We start from the raw sequence: 17253 nt of genomic DNA on the forward strand, positions 1-17253 counted from the left end.
TCCATAGAGGAACGGCAGCGCAACTTGGCATGTATTGACACAGCGCCGTAGGATACAAAGAAAATAAAGCCAGAAATGAGATCGGGTTGCAGCAATCACAGTGTGTCACTGGGCACGAACAATTGACGTCAAATTTAGTAGAAAAAACAAACGCCTCGAAATGACACCCGGATCGGTAGCCATTTACTGATCTACATTTTCAAGAACATCTGCATATAGAGATTTAATACATGTATATAAAATGCAATAAAATCTAAGCTAATGTTTCCTAATTTAATATCTACTTCCTATCTTCTTATCATTTTCGTTAACTGAAAGTTCGACCTCTTCGTAGCGGTCATGTAATCCAGTAAAGATCAATGTAGCAATATAGCATATATTTAGATTGAATCGCGCTTGCTTTCAGAATTAATTTCGCTTTACTAGGTAGTGAAGGACAGATAATGAACACACTAGTTTTTCGTTAAATACGTGTTAACAGGTACGAATTATGCGATCGTGAAATTGGAGAGTAATAAAATCGCTGTCCGTACCCTCTACGAATGATTGAACTCTATATTTTTTCTAGCAATGTCATAACCGCCTTGTTGACAGTTGTGTAATCTTTCATCAAAATATGCAGGCTGTAATTTTTAGGCCATAAAGCCCTTTAAGTTTTGCCCCCACATGTAATTAACAAAGGTTACAGGGTGTACACAGGCTATCGTCATATGGTGTATGGCAAAAGGGGAATAACCTCTCTGTCAAATTTTTTTAATCAGGCTTTGATGCATTTAAATGTTTCAACATCATAGACATGAACTAAACTGAAAACGTATATGATCTTGATATACCGATACCCCAAGACCAAGGTAAAATAAGGACCACCAAGAACAATAATCCTTGCCAATCATTGGTTAATACATGTAGGTTACCCCATTCATCATATGTTTCAATGCCACCATTCATCCTTCATAAAGGATTTAATGTTGATGATGATAAAACAGATGGTCACCTACAACAAATCACCTGGTAAGTGTTGCTGTCAGACGGTGTTAATGGAGGCTTTCGAGGAGGATATACTGGATTCATCTGTGTCACTCTGACTCAACTTCTGCTCAAACTCGCTGGCTTCCACCATAGCCTTGTCCTTCAGTGCCATCTGGTAGGCGACCTCAAATGCCTCTCCAAGTGTCATAATTATCTCCCTTGCTAGATCCTTCAAAGTATTAAATAAAATTAGTTTTATAAATAATTATACAGTGGTGAGGTTTTGCAGTTTTACATTATTGTATGTTCAAATAAAAAAAAATGAAATATTGTACTATTCTGATCACAATTAGGTTTTCATATTATTTTGTCAACAATATTTCATTCATCAAAATGAGTAAATTGAGTCAAATAAGGCATTATTTAAAAAAACATAAAATATGATACATATACTGATATTCTCATGCAAGTTTTCTCTCTCTCTCTCTCTCTCTCTCTCTCTCTCTCTCTCTCTCTCCAACAATTAAGATTTAAATCATTAGTAAATTAAAATCATTATTAAATCATCATCACCATTTCCCTAACTAAAGACACTTGTACAAGTTCTAAATGACTGTGGGTGTAGGACTATTTTTGTCCAGAAATAAGAAAATATTGCTGCCCAGTGACACTGTTGACAATACAAAGGCTACAATGCTAAACTGTTGACATACTTGTCGGAGGCTGATGATCAATAACAAACAGAGGCGTCAACAAATGAGAGGCCAGGCCCAGACGGACAATTCCGCCTTACAAAGAAAACATGTCAGCTCAGCACTGGCCTAATGGGGTGTGCTGACTACATTCAAAGTACCTATTAACAGTGAAAATCCAACAATCCTATCACTCCGTGAAAATATTTACTCGAACAGACTGAATTAGTTCAGATGTTTTGATAGGGTCTCAGATTTACTTTAAACATGAAATTTAATAAGGTTGGGTGATTTGAAAAAAAAAAATTATGTAAAATAATACATGTACAACTGAATTCTTTATATTAAAGTGTCCATTAGTATTCTGAGAAAATCAGGATTGTTAAATCTATTATCATGATGCAGTTTTTCCATACATATTAAGCACATTAACTTCCATCATTTCTGAATCATCATAAGTTAAGTATCTCAGATTACATTTCAATGTGGTGTTTTTCTACGTAGTATACTAAAAAGATAATTGCCATTAACATATAGATGCCACACACAATAATGATGTTTGCTTAGAAGCACAAATAATTAACTGATTTAAACAAAAATTAAAGAAATAGCCACTTGTGTCCATTTGGCATAATTTATGAAGCTTGGACATTTTTTTTAACCTTAATAGCAAAAACAAGGCATGCCTGAAGACCACATTGCTAACCTGACACATTCTTTAACTGGCTATGTAAATGTAGGGCTAACGTTATATGATTCAAACTTTACAAAAAGTTGAAATGGCAACAAAGATATTATTCAAACTGCCTTCCACACCAAAAACCAATTAAAACTAAAACATATTTTCAAAGGTTATAGGGGAGTAGACCAAGGAAAGCACTTGTATGACCAAACACATATCACAAACTTTAAATATTTAACTACTCTTACTTTTTATTGTTATAGGAAATCCAGATTTGATTGGTCTATTTGAATGAGAAAGTTGCTCTGCGACAAAACGGATGAAAAAAGAGGAGTATGCAAGTACCTGTCATCACTGCAGGCAATCCTAATTAATGATTGAGGCTAGAATGTCATTAATTTTCCCATCAGATATCTTAAAATTTTAAAAATTATATATTTTGCTGTGAATTATTTATTGGTAAAGAAAAAATTCAAAATATCTCAGATCATAAATTTAAATATTTCCCAACATCTTTAAATTGAGCTCTTCATCTAAAGATTAATATTGTCTTAATATAATCTCAAGATTAATATCATCTAAAGTTGGCAACGCCCATCCGACCCTCTTAATTTAGCTATACTGAGTTAATGTCACAGGTGAGCTAAACCTGCATAATCCCAAGGTCACCATGCGAGTTTGATGAGCATGGCTGCCATTACTGCTGATGAACATGCAGATAGAAGAAGCCAGAACACGAGTTTCTATGGCAGCTCTCTCTGGCTGTAATTCTAACTCATCTGTCCATTAAAGGCATTGTAACACATTTCATTCACATAATTTGTCAATGAACATTAACTCCTTTTTTATCTGCATTTGCCTCACAGCTTGTTCACTTTAAACTACTTTATTTTCAATGACACAAGGAGCAGTCAACTTTTGTTCATAATCAGTGACTTTTGAACCCCAAGAATTTAAATCTTTTGTGGCCAAGATCAGATAAAATTGCACTATCAAAATCATCACATTTTCCTCTTTGCTTCCAAATTTGCTCACAAAAGGTGTGCCTTTAATATCAAATAAATGCCCGTTATCTTTAAATCGCAGATCATGATAAATGTTTTCATTGATTCTCCTCTTTCCTTCAGAAAAAAAAGAAGAAGTTAAAAAATGCAATATTTAAACTGTGGCGAAAAAAAAATTCATTGATATCAAACAAAACAGCTTCGACGAATCAATCATTTTTAAGGCTTTTCTGGACAATGCACAATTATTGAGAAACATATATCAATATCATTTAATGCAGCCCCAATAACAAATACATCATAATTACACAAGTCTCCCAATTCACTTTAGTCATTATGGTAAACGCTGAGCAACCTTAATTGCAGCAATGACATGAAGGGATAGCTTGCCGAGATCCATTAGAACTTTTGTTGTAAGTTTCAGTTATTTTTTGCACTCTTTGGCAAATTTTATATTTAGGGCATCCAGCTATTCAGTGGTACCATGAATGCATATCGAACTAGAAGAAAACCATTTAATGATTTATGATGTAAACAGTTTAGTTCGAGTGGACGTACCGATTTTCTCTTAAATATTTTATTTCTTACAAAACTGGCACAATGCTACAGGTGTAAAATAATTATAACCCTTCCCTACATGACTTCTTGTGTAATTATCATAAAAGGACTTGAATTGTTAACATATTCAAGGTATTGAACATGCAGAGCCCGCAAAAATTTAAATACTTCTATGCCATAAATTGTTGAAAAGTTAATCCCTTAATGGACGCTGTAAACATTGTAATAATCCCTAATGAATTATTACTTTTTTCAGATCATTATAATCTCCAAGTATTTCAAAGTCTATTCAGGATGGTTTTCTGCAGCAAGAATTTATTTCTTGGAAATCAGAACTTTGAAGAGTCTCAATTTGAGAACAATAAACAGCTCAACAAGAAAATATATCTTAGGTTATTGTATTCAGTTTATGGAAAAAAAATTAATTCCAATTCCATTTTGCAAAACTTAAATTCTAGAAACTGACGCCATTTTGAATGCATTTCAGAACGAGGTCATGCAGATGACTGCGCAAACTCAAAGACATTTCTTCAACAACAAGTAGGCAAAGATCTTCCATGTGTAATAGAGAGTTTGGTCCAGGTTTGACGGATAGATGATGATATCCTTCAAACAAGTTGTACAATTTACACACAGTATAAGCATTCTACAATTCAGACAAGAAAATCTTAGTTGTATGTTACGTTTATAATAACATTATTTTATAACAATTAACAAGTTTGAATACTATGATTAAATTCTGTACCAAATTAATGCTAATACACTTATCGTTCTCTTCTTTAAATAAAGCCTCCTTCGATAGCATAAAATTCCATCATGGCAAGGAACTGCCCTGCGGGAGTTTACATGAATTCGTTCTAACTTTAACTTAATTAGAATATGAATTTCAGCTAAAATTCAGGTGACGGCCTCTCACACAATACACAGGGAACATACAGATGCACCCTCCTACCGGGAGGGACCCACTCTCTGACCCTGACAGATGCTGCTTCATCAGCCAGCCCCTCCCAAAACCCAGCCAGGGGGAAAATCTATGGAACCCTTCCTAGCTTAAAAACCACTCAGCCAGAAATGTTTAACAAACTGTAAAATTCAGTATAAAGGGAGATAATGCTATTTCAACACTTCAGGATAAGAGAATTTACAAGTTCTCCTGTCGTTGTTTCTCTATTTAACATAAGAGACATGCAGTCTGTCTGCAAAATATTGAGACTTTAATGTCAGATTAATAACAAATCAAAAGAAAATCTATTTCTGGCAATAGCACCACTAAAGCAATATGTTCAAAAAACTATAAGGGCCAGATAGATTTTTTATCCTTGCTAATAAGTCCAATCTTTGGCTAAAATTTGCAGTTATTTCCATATGTCCATCACTTAAGACTTTATAGGGAAGAAATTAATGTGTACAGGTTATGTATATTTTAATACAAAATGCAGATAAATTGATACCAAGTAATACACATTCAAAAAACCCTGTCACAACATATCAGTTAATCTCTCTCTCTCTCTCTCTCTCTCTCTCTCTCTCTCTCTCTCTCTCTCATCTTTATCTTTCTCTCTTGATCTCTCAATCCACTTACTGCTGTCCGACAGTTGAACACATGACAATAATGTTTGGCTGTTTGGTTGTCTCGAGTGATGTAAGCAAAGAAGTTCATGCTCTGGGCGTCCTGACAGGCACAGAAGATGTTCCCTATCTCGTGGTCACATATCACTTTTTTGGTCTTAGCATCAATGAACTTGACCCCTTTATAGGAAATTGACAACAAAATGGTGGGGATTTTGGCAATGACGTCTGCTGATTTCTAAAAATGAAAATTAATATCTCTCAACTTATAGTAAATTTGATATGGAAAAATCAATCATAAATTTTTTTTTAATTTTTTGCTCACAATTTTTAAAATTTTATATACATTATTGGAGTATTTTTATAATGTAAGTTGAAAAAAAAAATATTGAAAAAAAATCAATCAAAAGACATTTTTAATTACTAATTAAGAAATTTCAATGCAACATGCATAATATATGTAAGTTAACAGAGATTTAAATGTGACAGACAAGTTTCTATGTATCCACCATTAGAAAACAGATTCCAACTAAATCTCGAAAAATTAAAAAAAGATTCTGCAGTTAAGATGCTGAGTGAAATAAATCTTGACTGTCCAATAATGGACAAAGATAGGGGAAGCTATTTAGTAGCTGTTGACAGCTCTAAACATCTCCAATTCAATAAGATCAAGGAGATTAAAAAGAAGACCTGACAAGTCATATTAGTTCATATTTCACCATTACTTCTGTTGACAAGAAAGAGGAAATTTTAATGCGTAACTCTGTGTAGAAGTCACATGATTAATGATTGGAGTGGCCTTTATCATTTTCTCAGAAACGGAGGATTTCTTCCAGACCACATCATTTACAGCCATAGGACAGAAATGTTCTGTTTTATTCGCTTGATTTCTGCTCCTGATGAGCGCCGAGAATTAGCATTTTTCAAATTAATTTGGCTCTTGAATACTGCCTGATATCATGGGTACTGGCTCGGAAAATTTGATATAACTCGCAGATCAGAAGAAAACAAAACTGTCTCATCTCTTAAACTATAAACGATGACTCTAAAGCTCTGGCCCGGACTCCCTTGAGAATCAACATCCGAAATGAAATATGCTTTTTTAAATCTCCGATTTCAGTGGATATGTCTAGTTTCTTTTGATCACAGATGACTTATGGGCTTCCAATGGCCGGAGATATTATTCAGAGTTATTGAGAATGCATTCAGCTCACTGGAGTGAAAGGGTCCAATCAAATATAAAGTCAAGTTTACATTTCATCTTTAAATCCTTCAACTAGAAGTAAAAGATTCAATCAGTTTTTTTCTTCCCTGTTTTAGCAAAATTTGAAAAAAAGAATATATATATAGATTTATAGCATGCAAAAAGGCAGCATCGTTTCAAACCCAGAAACCTATCAAATTCCCCAGAGACAAAATGCTTAATATTCTCCCATATCATACAAAGAGTGCAACATGCAAGAATCAAAATATAATACAGATTTTTTACTCGAAAATTCAATTTTACTTACAATGATTTACATCGTAGGAAATATATAGGGTTGTCAATATTTAGTCTTATTTCTATAGATTGGTCAGAGAAAGTAGTCTGACTACATTGTATGAGGTTCCGTTAATGCTCAATTAATTTCACTTGACTTTAACCAAGATGCTATATATCAGTATATGGGCGCAATTAAAAATTTGATCATTAAAACTGTTTTCCACCATGATCCTATACTATTATACAGAGTTCATTGGGAAATGCTTAAAAATGCTCTTCACTATTTTAAATCTGCTCCCAATTTATTTACAACAAAATAAATTACCACAAATGATATGTTCATTAACTTCCTCATTTCTCACGGTAGAACAAGTTAATCTTTACATATTATTTCTATATATATATACATTTCCTCCTTGCTATTTTACATCTCCTCCCAATGCGGAATACTATTTCTCCTGTATTTGAATCCGATGTCCATAGGAGGATTAAATGGCACACAATATAGTGTACAACAATTCAAAAAGTTTGGGAAAAGAGAACTGCCTGTACATGCAAGCAAAGGTTTCACAAGGCCATGTCATCTATAATCAAACAATATTAAGTGCAACATGCTTTGGAGTTTTCTGCACAGTATCAATAACACAGAAAACTATACACATGCATGAACACAACATACATCTTGTAATCTAAAAAGTACTGCTAAATTTTTATATTTACTTTTCAGGGAAGTGATATACAGTATTACTTAAACAAAATCAAATTTTGAAATTGCCATGCTTGGATAGAGAGAAAGTTAATGAAGTGACGGAGGTAGCTTTGTTAGTGGTCGGATGAGTTGATTACTGAGTGATCAAAGAATGATAACTCTTGTTGAACCCCAGACTCATGCGCATCTATGCACAAAAAGAGAAAATAGTAAATGCAGGAACTGAGGAAAAAATAATAAAAATGACTGCACATTAATTCATATTAATTACCTTCTCTAACAATTTCAACTTAAAAACAAAAATAGAAAAAGACCATTAAATTCAATAGACCTGAAACTATTTTCATTTGTCATGCATACACCTAGTATATCAGAAATAAATGACACAATTATTAAAAATCTAACACAACAGAGGTGATTGATTTAGGTTTTAGAAGATCACCAAAGCTAACTACTGACAGAGCTTACAACAATTAACCAACCTGAATTTTTTTCTTATATTTCATCTGCCAATCAGATTTTGTTATGTAATTAAAATTAAAGTTCAGAATGAACAATTAGCAGAAGAAAGATTAATATTATGACCTTATCAGTCATTTAAATTGGTCATTCACCGAATTAATGAGATAACTCATATTATAACATATGTCTGTTAAATATTTATTAACATATTGTATTTTGATACATAAATTCAATTATTAGAGACATATATTACTTGTTGGTTTCATCTTATTCAATTACCTCCCTTTTTTTACAAAGTTGAAACAATAAAAGTCCTTTTAGTAACATTTATTTGTTTTCTTGTATTAACGTGGTTTTATCAATATTTGTCAAACAATTTCTGTCATTTAATTTTGTTGTCAAGCCGTTTCACAAAATAAATGCTAATTGCAGTATAAAAATATCAAATGTAAATGATCTAACTACTGAATTTTACTGTATACGTCAATCAAAATTGATGCCCTCGGATATCAATGAAACCACTGCATGTCGTACTCTCCTTGCCCCAATCACTGGTTCACACACCTACCTTAAGTTTGGTGATTCCCTCTATCGTTGACTCCGTCCCTACAAGTTCTCTGACTAGCGTAGATCCCAGATACTGAAAGCATTGAAAATTTCATACAATACCTACAGAGATTAGGATTAACTTCTGTACTAATATTGTTAAGTCAGTCAAACTTTGTTATGTTATATGAAGCTTTTATTATTTTTTTGCTTCATACAGGAAGACAGTTTCCCCTCTATTTCTTATGAAAATCAATTGTAATTCATAAAGAAACTGACATGAATAGTAAAATGACCTGTCCAAAAATGAATAAAAACTTTCCTTTAACTTTAAAAATTGTTTACAAATGCATTGCTTAGCTTAACAAATGTCAACCTTAATTCTGAACCTAAATAATTTTGACATTGTTCAAAGATGTCTTTCTTTGTACTTTTGGTGTTGACTTGGTTTGGATTATTTCTGAATCAATCAAAACTTGAGATGTTTCTACATCTTATCCATGTCATAGCTAGTTTAAACATATAATACTGTAGATTCCTTATTATACGCGAGTACTTAATTTCGCGATTCAACGATTTTCCATCAAATCGCGAGAACACAAAATCGCGAATGTCAAAATTTTATCATAGTTTCATGTAGATTACATGTGTCCGAAAATTAAAAGTGAGATTTTAGAATTCGCGAAACAGTCTTCTCGCGATTTTACACGGATATTAATTCCTCGCTTTTAATAAGGAATTTACAATAATAAGCCCTACAGACGCCGCAAGTTCACTCTGCTCTGTTACCTGGGCGGTGTAGTTACAGCAGCCTTTGATCAACATCTCGGGCCGGTGCCTCCACTGTTTGATGGGGGTGGTGGTGTTAGCCTGGTGAGGGGGGCGAATGTGTATAGAGCTGTCCCTCAAAGCTTTACCCTGAAAGGATCATCAAATAACCAAACTTTACTTTTCATCAAGGATCATGCAACTAACTACTTCTTATCAGAGTACTGAAAACTCGGTAAATTATATTTACAAGGAAAATATTGAACACTATAGAATCATACTGGTAAACGTAAATTTATTATTTGTTTTTTTTCTTTAGTACAATTTTTGAAAAATAAAAGGTAATTTTTAAATAATTTTTTTTTTGCATGAGTAATTTTTTCAATGCAAACACAATATTGGGCCTTTTTAAGATACACACAAACCAAAATTTTTTGCAATTTTTACGTTTTCCAAAACTAGCAAATAATATACCATAGAAAATTCCAGATATGTGATTGTAGCTTCAGTATATATTTATGCATTTTTTTACTGTTTACATGTATTGCTGATGAAGGTTTTACCTGTTCTTTGCGGAAAACTTCCTCATCCTCACTGCTATCTGGGAGGGACTGGGATACCTTGTTGTCCTCCTCGGAGGATGAGGCAAGAGGTTTGACCTTGGTGTAATCCTTGTAAAGGTTAAGTTCAGGCTCTGAGGATGATCGATCCTCATCCTTATTGCGCCTCTTCTAAAAATAAAAAATAAAAATAATAATTCATAAACAATTAAATAAAAATAAGAAATCTTTAATTCATATTCCCAGAAGCTCTCTAAATTAAAAACTTTAAAAAGGTGACATATATATATATCAAAGCCTGACTACATGTGTAATGGTAAAGATAGTGCTTCTGTTTGAAATGCTTGCATTGATTGGCAAATAGGAGATATTTTACAATGGTCATCAAATTATTTGTATGCTATACAAAAATCTCAATAGGTTTTAGATATAGCATCTATTCTAACTGAATTTGCAAAGCAATGAAAAATCAAACCGAATGAGTAAATTCACTCAAAATAAGTTAAAAATAACACACATGATTTGCATGTTATGACAACACTTCCATGTAAAAAGAATGAAGTATAATTGAATCAATTTAGGATATGACAGAGAAGTGCAGGAGTTATCTCTCTTTGTCCTTGTCGTACCAAGCTGGTGAACTGTCGGTCAGGCTTCTTCCTGTGTTCTAGCGAGGCCAGGATCCGCTTCCTGTGCCCAACAGCTGTGATGTCTAATACACTGATCAGCTCCACTTCCCACAGTTTCATTACTCGGTCCATCGTGTCAAAGTTCTTGTTCATGAATGTTTCCGTCTTGTCCCCCAGATGCAGCGAATTCAGCCATTCACTGACGGAAGGGGGGAGGTTATCAGGGTCTGAAATATTTACACAACACTTCTAAACAAACAGTCTATAACAGTTGCACATAAAGGATATATTGCTACATTTGTCCCAAACATCCAAAATGATTTCCGTACCAACACTATATTGGACTCATGTAATTGTCTGATAACCATGCAATGGTGAATGAAACAATCTAAGTGAAACATGTATGCATACTTAGTTGATTTGAAAATTTTACTTTGGTATTTAGTCATTCACCATAAATGTGAACAAAAAGCCCTGGCTTACCTATGCTCTGCATAGAAATCTAAATACCGGTACATTTAATTATTTAGGGAAGTAAAATATTACTGTCAGATGCACTCTTCTTATCTAATTTTTTGGTTGTGAATACTATGATCATCATGCCAGTCTTTGATTTAAATTAATGTAGAAAAATTAACTACCATCAAAGCAGCAATGCTCCAACATTGGTGCATGCAGTGATGAGGTTGCACTTCTAAATCATCTTGATCTCTAAACAAAAAAGCAACTGCAGTAATTACATGTAGCTTCAGTACTTTGATTACCTATCGGGGTAAGCTGGGGCAGAGCTCTGGCTGAGTCCAGGATCTTCTTTCTGTGCTCTGCTGAGGTAATTCCAATGGCTTCAAGGTCACTTTCCTCCATTATCTTTCCTCCCTGCAAAAAAAAGCATCGTGCAGCTTTTTAATAATACCTGACTGTGTAAATATACACCTGCATCTATGAATATGGATAAAACATCCATGCTATTAACAGATGCCTCATTTAAATGACTGAGAACTCACCAAGAAGTCTGTGTGATCGAAGCCATTAGCGACCAGAGTGTTCTCGTAATGTCCCAGGCCGTTTTCCTCCAGCCACTCCCCGACACTCAAAATCCTCCCAGGGTCTATCAAACAGCAACAGATGTAGATGCATACATACAAAAGTATTGGTACATGAAAATGAATAAAAACATATTAATTATCCCTATTACTAGTACTGATTTACAATTAAAAAAAAAAATAAAATACATGCATTTTACATACACATGTAAAATATTTTTTTCCTCAATTTTTAACTCCCAATATAACTTTTGTTAAATTTCTTGTAAAAAATCTACACATAATTCCCACCCCCTCTCCCTTTTTCTTGTACCTATCATTTTATCCTACATGTACCGGTACATGTACTCATATCAGATGCATGAATATCTTGACTCATATCCCATCTGTTACAAACATGCACCAAGTGATTTTTATCGACCCCACTATCTCTATACATATGACTGAATTGGCTACGATACAACATGTTGTACAGAGAAAAATTGAAACATTAATCATATTATAACAGGGAATACTTTCATATAATCAATGATGAAGATCTGCACAGGAATGCAAAGAGTCAAACAAGTCAAGATTTATTTTAAAAAAGCATGCAAGATATATTCAGAATAATTTTCAAATCGGAGAGATTATGGAATCAGTTTGAAATCTGCAATTGCAGCATGACTTGGCCTTAGCATTGAAAGAATCAAAGCAGAGAGAGAGAGAGGAAATAGCTGGGAACAATGTGGATTCCTTTACTTTATCAAATCTTTTTTTTTCAAACCTGACCGCATTCTTCAATTTTTCTATCAAAATATCAAAAATAATCAACACAATCATGATATTGTAAAAATTACAACAGAAATCTATTAAGAATAAATGGTGGCTGGAATTCCAAAGATTTTTGGCAGCTGGAGTATTACGGTAAGTTTTTTTTATTATTTTTTTTTTTGGGGGGGGGGGGGGGGGGTTTCAGGATATCCTCTGCTTCTTAATGTCATTTTGGTTATTTTTTTGTTCCTATCTGATTTGGTAATTGGGGGAGTAGGAAGGGAGGATTAGGTTGGCAGTGGAAGATGGGGGTGGGGGGGGGGGGGTGGGTGGGGGGATTCAATAACCCCAAACATATTTAAAACTTACTTTTTTTCACTCCTTAGTTATATGTGCTGTAGCTATGTTTTACTAATTTAGAAATCTTAAAAACTTCTAAACATGAGTGAAGCTGTGATGCTACTTAAAGTGCTTTATGTTTTATAGACTCTAATCTGAGTGTCGTTCTTATGTCTATGTGTGATAGGATATTGATGACATAACAGGATAAACCAGCTATGAGACATTATGAATACATACACTGTTGCAAACTGTCGGCTAACTTTTTCAGAAAGGCGGGTTCCATTTCTCGCATGAACACTGACTCCCTCGCAATTCCACCCCCAAAAGATGCCATAATGTCCTCAATCTAAAGAACATGCAAGACTACAAGTGCAGAAAGGTCATGCAAATACTGTAAGGAAATAGATATCGTTTCACAGGATATCTGGCGCTTTCAATAAGGAAAAACAAGTCCTGCCGCTTTTAGTAGAATAAATAGGAAGGAAAAAATATAAAAGAAACCTGAAATCCACAAAAAATCTTGTTAATTCAATGGTTAGTCAGCTGAGAAATTAGAAACCAGTCTGGGTTTAGAGGAGATTGGGACCTCGTCCAGTTTTTTGTCTTTAAAACTAGTGCCCGTTCCTTAGTCTATACTTCTACTCTGCAACCTTAGTGTTGTTACCAGTATCTGTTCAGTGTATATATATTCCAATTTATTGTTAATTACATGTAATATGTACTAGCATGTTCAATTTCGATATATATATCCATCATAATGGGATTTTGAATTGATTTTGTTTTAAAAGTTTGAGTGATATTTTGGAAAAAACACTCCATTACTGACGATTTCCTCTTCTGTTCTAGCAAGCCTAAAATTATCTGCCTTTTTAAGCTATATAGTATCTGCAAGCTCAGAATGTTCCATGTAAAGAGGAATGTATTAGTATGAGAATCAGCAATCACAAAAAGAAATTGGTACTGAAATTGGTAATAGATTTCATTCTGTTCATGCATGGCCTAGAATATGGGCAGATTATTGTGTGAAGATGTGAATAATTCTGAAATTGGTATGGACACACAAGACAATGTGTGCCTTCACAGCATGCTGGTGTACCTCGGTTGAGCATCTGTATTTCGGCCTCAAATGACGGCAGGTCAGTGTACACACCAATGTCTCCTCCAAAACTAGAGACAATATCCGCAATCTAAAGGTCAAAGGTCAAATTAATTCTAATTTCGCGTTTCCAAAATATAAACATCTCATAAGAATTTACATTTCATAATACATGTCAAAATATCAAAATGAGGATAAAATATTGCCTCTAAGATAGCTTAAGGTTTCATGTAGTTCTGTAAACCAACTTTAAAATATAATATTCCCAATGACAAAGTTTTGCCTTTCCTAGCTATCTGACTTCAATCATATTATCATGTATTTTTGCAGTATATTGCAGTAATTCATAATGATTTGAACAGGGGCATTGAGAGTATTTCTTGTACCCTATAACAGTTGGTTAACAGTACAATGTGCCATGTTCCTATCAATACAGACCACTTTTTCTACCATCACCTGAATATGTACCTTAAACTCTGATAATATTTAAATCAAGGCGATAAAAAAGGACTGAGAAAATCCTGGTTCTATTAGAGGAAGTTTTAAAGCATATTCATAAGTTTTCACTCTAAATTAAAATGAAGCCAGCTCATTTGACATTATGATGCTTACCTTCGCCCATTCCTCATCATCATCTGGTCCATCTTCTTTACCATGTAACCTTGACATTCTTGGATCATGAGATGACATTGCAATTGTGGCCATTTTCTTTTCAAAGCTTTCTTCCTTCATGGGATCCAAGGTCATTGCCAAGGCGCCAGGAAGAGACTTCCTCTTAGAGGACCAGGAATTTCGATGAGCGACATTGTCTGAAATTTGGGTCACTAAGGTCCTTGGTCCACCAATCACAGAGCCCCGATACAGACCTACAATGACCAAAAAAACCATCACTGCTTCACTGTAGTGTACACATCATACAATAAAATATATAGTATGTACATATGGTTTATTGATCAGTATATATTCATCGGTGTCACCGACACCTCAATTAATGCACCCTGCTGTGTGAGCTGTACCCTGAAGGGAAATACTTACTTATATTTATCTAACTTTCTCTAATTAGTCATCCACTCAATTTAGGTATTCTTACTGGTAATTAAATTTGTGTATTAAGAGAAACTCTCGCTCAATAACATATTGCATGATACATTTTCAAAAACACAAGAAAAATTATAAATGTAAACATTTGATTCTGCCACTATTTTCAGGCCCCTTTATTTTCCACAAAAGCATTTAAATAAGCATGTACATATATATCAGAATAAATTTTGTTGACCCCCCCCCCCCCCCCTTGACGCAAGATCTTGCATAACTACTCTTTGCACAGTATCTTAATTTATTTCCTGCTAATACATGTACAACAAGCTGAGACTTCCTTCTCTTTTACTTTTTATTTTACCTCTTTCTGTGGGTAAATCAGTAATATCAATGTAAACTTATAAATTGTATTACTTTAAACATCAAAATGTCTTGATTAACATTTTATTACTGTACTGTGTTCATTCAATATATATTGCAAAAATAAACATCCAAAATCACTCTCCTTATAGGCAAAATCTGATCAAAAGTTCTCCCCGAAATACAGGACTAGATGACTCCTGAAGTGATTGCTAGCATATTGGTTTGATATGAAATTTGAAATACCTGAAATATCAGTTTATCACTGCCAAAATATTTTTTCTAACACTAATGAAAAGCATGTTCAATCTGTAAAAGCCATTATTCTTCCATCCTCAATTAGCACCTACAAATTAGCACTGCTTGAGCCATGGCAGCAGTAAAGTCCCAAGTCAACCATATTTCAATGCCAATATCAAATTCCTTGGAGGAAAGATGCATTCAGATACAAAACATAGCCAAAGGTGAATCAATGCACAATGCTCTGCTGCTGATGATAATGGTTTGATGATGATGATGAAGATGACTGTTACATCACTAAGGATTTTAAACTTAAGGAACCCTGCAATGCTGCATTCATTCACGTGTGTGTGAGCATTTTTCTAAAAACCCTTGTTATTGATCATAGTATGCTTGAAGGCAAATGAGTAACTATATGAAGATGTGTCCTGAGTCTCCATACACGCATCATTTGTACATTATGCAAAGTGCTTTTAAATTTACCAATACATGAAATTTTTTGGTTGGTTCTACAATTCGTAAACAAGATATCAAAACCATTTTTCCTAAACCTGCAGCAAAAAACAAACAGCAAATCTTCAGGAAACTTAAAAAAAAAAAAGCTGTAAAAACAGCAGTAAATGAGATGTCAAAGTTCTGATGTTAACAACTGTTTTTTTCTCACAAATTGGCCAAGAATTCATGTTTCCTTCTTCTTTTTCACTTCATTACCCAAGTTCATTGCTTGTGGGTGCCCGCAGAACATCTGACTAATGATCTGTATCGAGTATACCTCACTGTAAACAAGACAAGCCAGATGCTGGCCCATCTTCTGTCTGACTAACTGTACAACAGTCAACAAATTGTGCAACAAGTAAACATTGACAGGAAATGCTGTCATCAATTACCCGGTACATTGAACTATTGCTGCAATTAAAATTCCCTGTTTCAATGAGCTAGGTTTTAAAAAAGTGCTGTTTATTAAATACCCGGGTAATTAATAATATTATCTGAATTGAATTGCATGAAAACATTATGAGTTATGACACTAACTTAAGTTGAGCAAAAATCCCTTTCAATATGACCATGAAACTGCTGCCAACATTATGAATCTTCAAACAAGTTACATGATCACAGAAGATCTAAGCTTGACCACTAGTACTAAATATACTCTCATCATGAACAGGTCAGGACCTATACATCTTACATCACTGATAAGATCTACCTGTTTCTAACTACTTAATGAGCTACACTCTTCATGACTTATTGCAACTTAATCCATGCCTTGAATCAAACCAATGAAAAAAAATCATTTGTACTGGTAATCCATGTACTCAGGTAATGGTTGATAACCATAATAAACCAGATTTGAATTTTAGAGTTTCAATTTCATCATGACGTTAATGTACCTGTAATGAAACCTAATGATGATGACTTAATAAGATGCCCCTTGATTGAGTTATTAAGATCCAAAGGAAATAAATAGAAGTTCCATTGATGACATAAAATATACTAACTCAATACTACACAAAATGTGCAATAACTTTTTCAAAAGCGTGCCAATATGTTGAACATTTAATAAAAATTTTAAACCTTCTGATTACAGTGGATTGTTGCAGAAAGAATTCCTGAACCATGAATGTTCAAGACTCAATCTGAAATATCTAAAAATACAAAACATACCTGGCTGATACCAAATCCGCATTATTACACAATTTTCAAAAAACAGACACAATAAATTTTTTAAAACAATCTAAATCTGAGCGGGATC

General features: G+C 33.8%; 1 protein-coding gene across 7 annotated transcripts in view; it reads right to left on the reverse strand.

The window, feature by feature from the left end:
- LOC105332396 (ankyrin repeat and sterile alpha motif domain-containing protein 1B) overlaps positions 1 to 17253 on the reverse strand; it is a 57991-nt gene that overhangs the window by 6992 nt on the left and 33746 nt on the right. For 3 of the 7 annotated variants that reach the window (XM_066084705.1, XM_066084703.1, XM_066084700.1), the window contains 12 exons: positions 14478 to 14731; positions 13007 to 13115; positions 11636 to 11739; positions 11396 to 11507; positions 10632 to 10858; positions 10006 to 10173; positions 9464 to 9592; positions 8697 to 8768; positions 8149 to 8172; positions 7938 to 7955; positions 5488 to 5712; positions 1009 to 1198 (listed from right to left, as the gene is read on the reverse strand). In XM_066084705.1, the coding sequence (XP_065940777.1) occupies positions 1025 to 1198; positions 5488 to 5712; positions 7938 to 7955; positions 8149 to 8172; positions 8697 to 8768; positions 9464 to 9592; positions 10006 to 10173; positions 10632 to 10858; positions 11396 to 11507; positions 11636 to 11739; positions 13007 to 13115; positions 14478 to 14731 (1616 nt within the window). In that variant the 3' untranslated portion in view covers positions 1009 to 1024. Of the gene's footprint in view, positions 1 to 1008; positions 1199 to 5487; positions 5713 to 7937; positions 7956 to 8148; positions 8173 to 8696; positions 8769 to 9463; positions 9593 to 10005; positions 10174 to 10631; positions 10859 to 11395; positions 11508 to 11635; positions 11740 to 13006; positions 13116 to 13865; positions 13957 to 14477; positions 14732 to 17253 lie in introns of all 7 variants that reach the window. The other 4 variants (XM_066084701.1, XM_020068981.3, XM_066084702.1 and 1 more) reach the window with 4 other exon arrangements.

This window comes from Magallana gigas, chromosome 5 (genome assembly GCF_963853765.1).
Source record: "Magallana gigas chromosome 5, xbMagGiga1.1, whole genome shotgun sequence".
In the NCBI taxonomy this organism is placed as follows: Eukaryota; Metazoa; Mollusca; class Bivalvia; order Ostreida; family Ostreidae; genus Magallana; species Magallana gigas.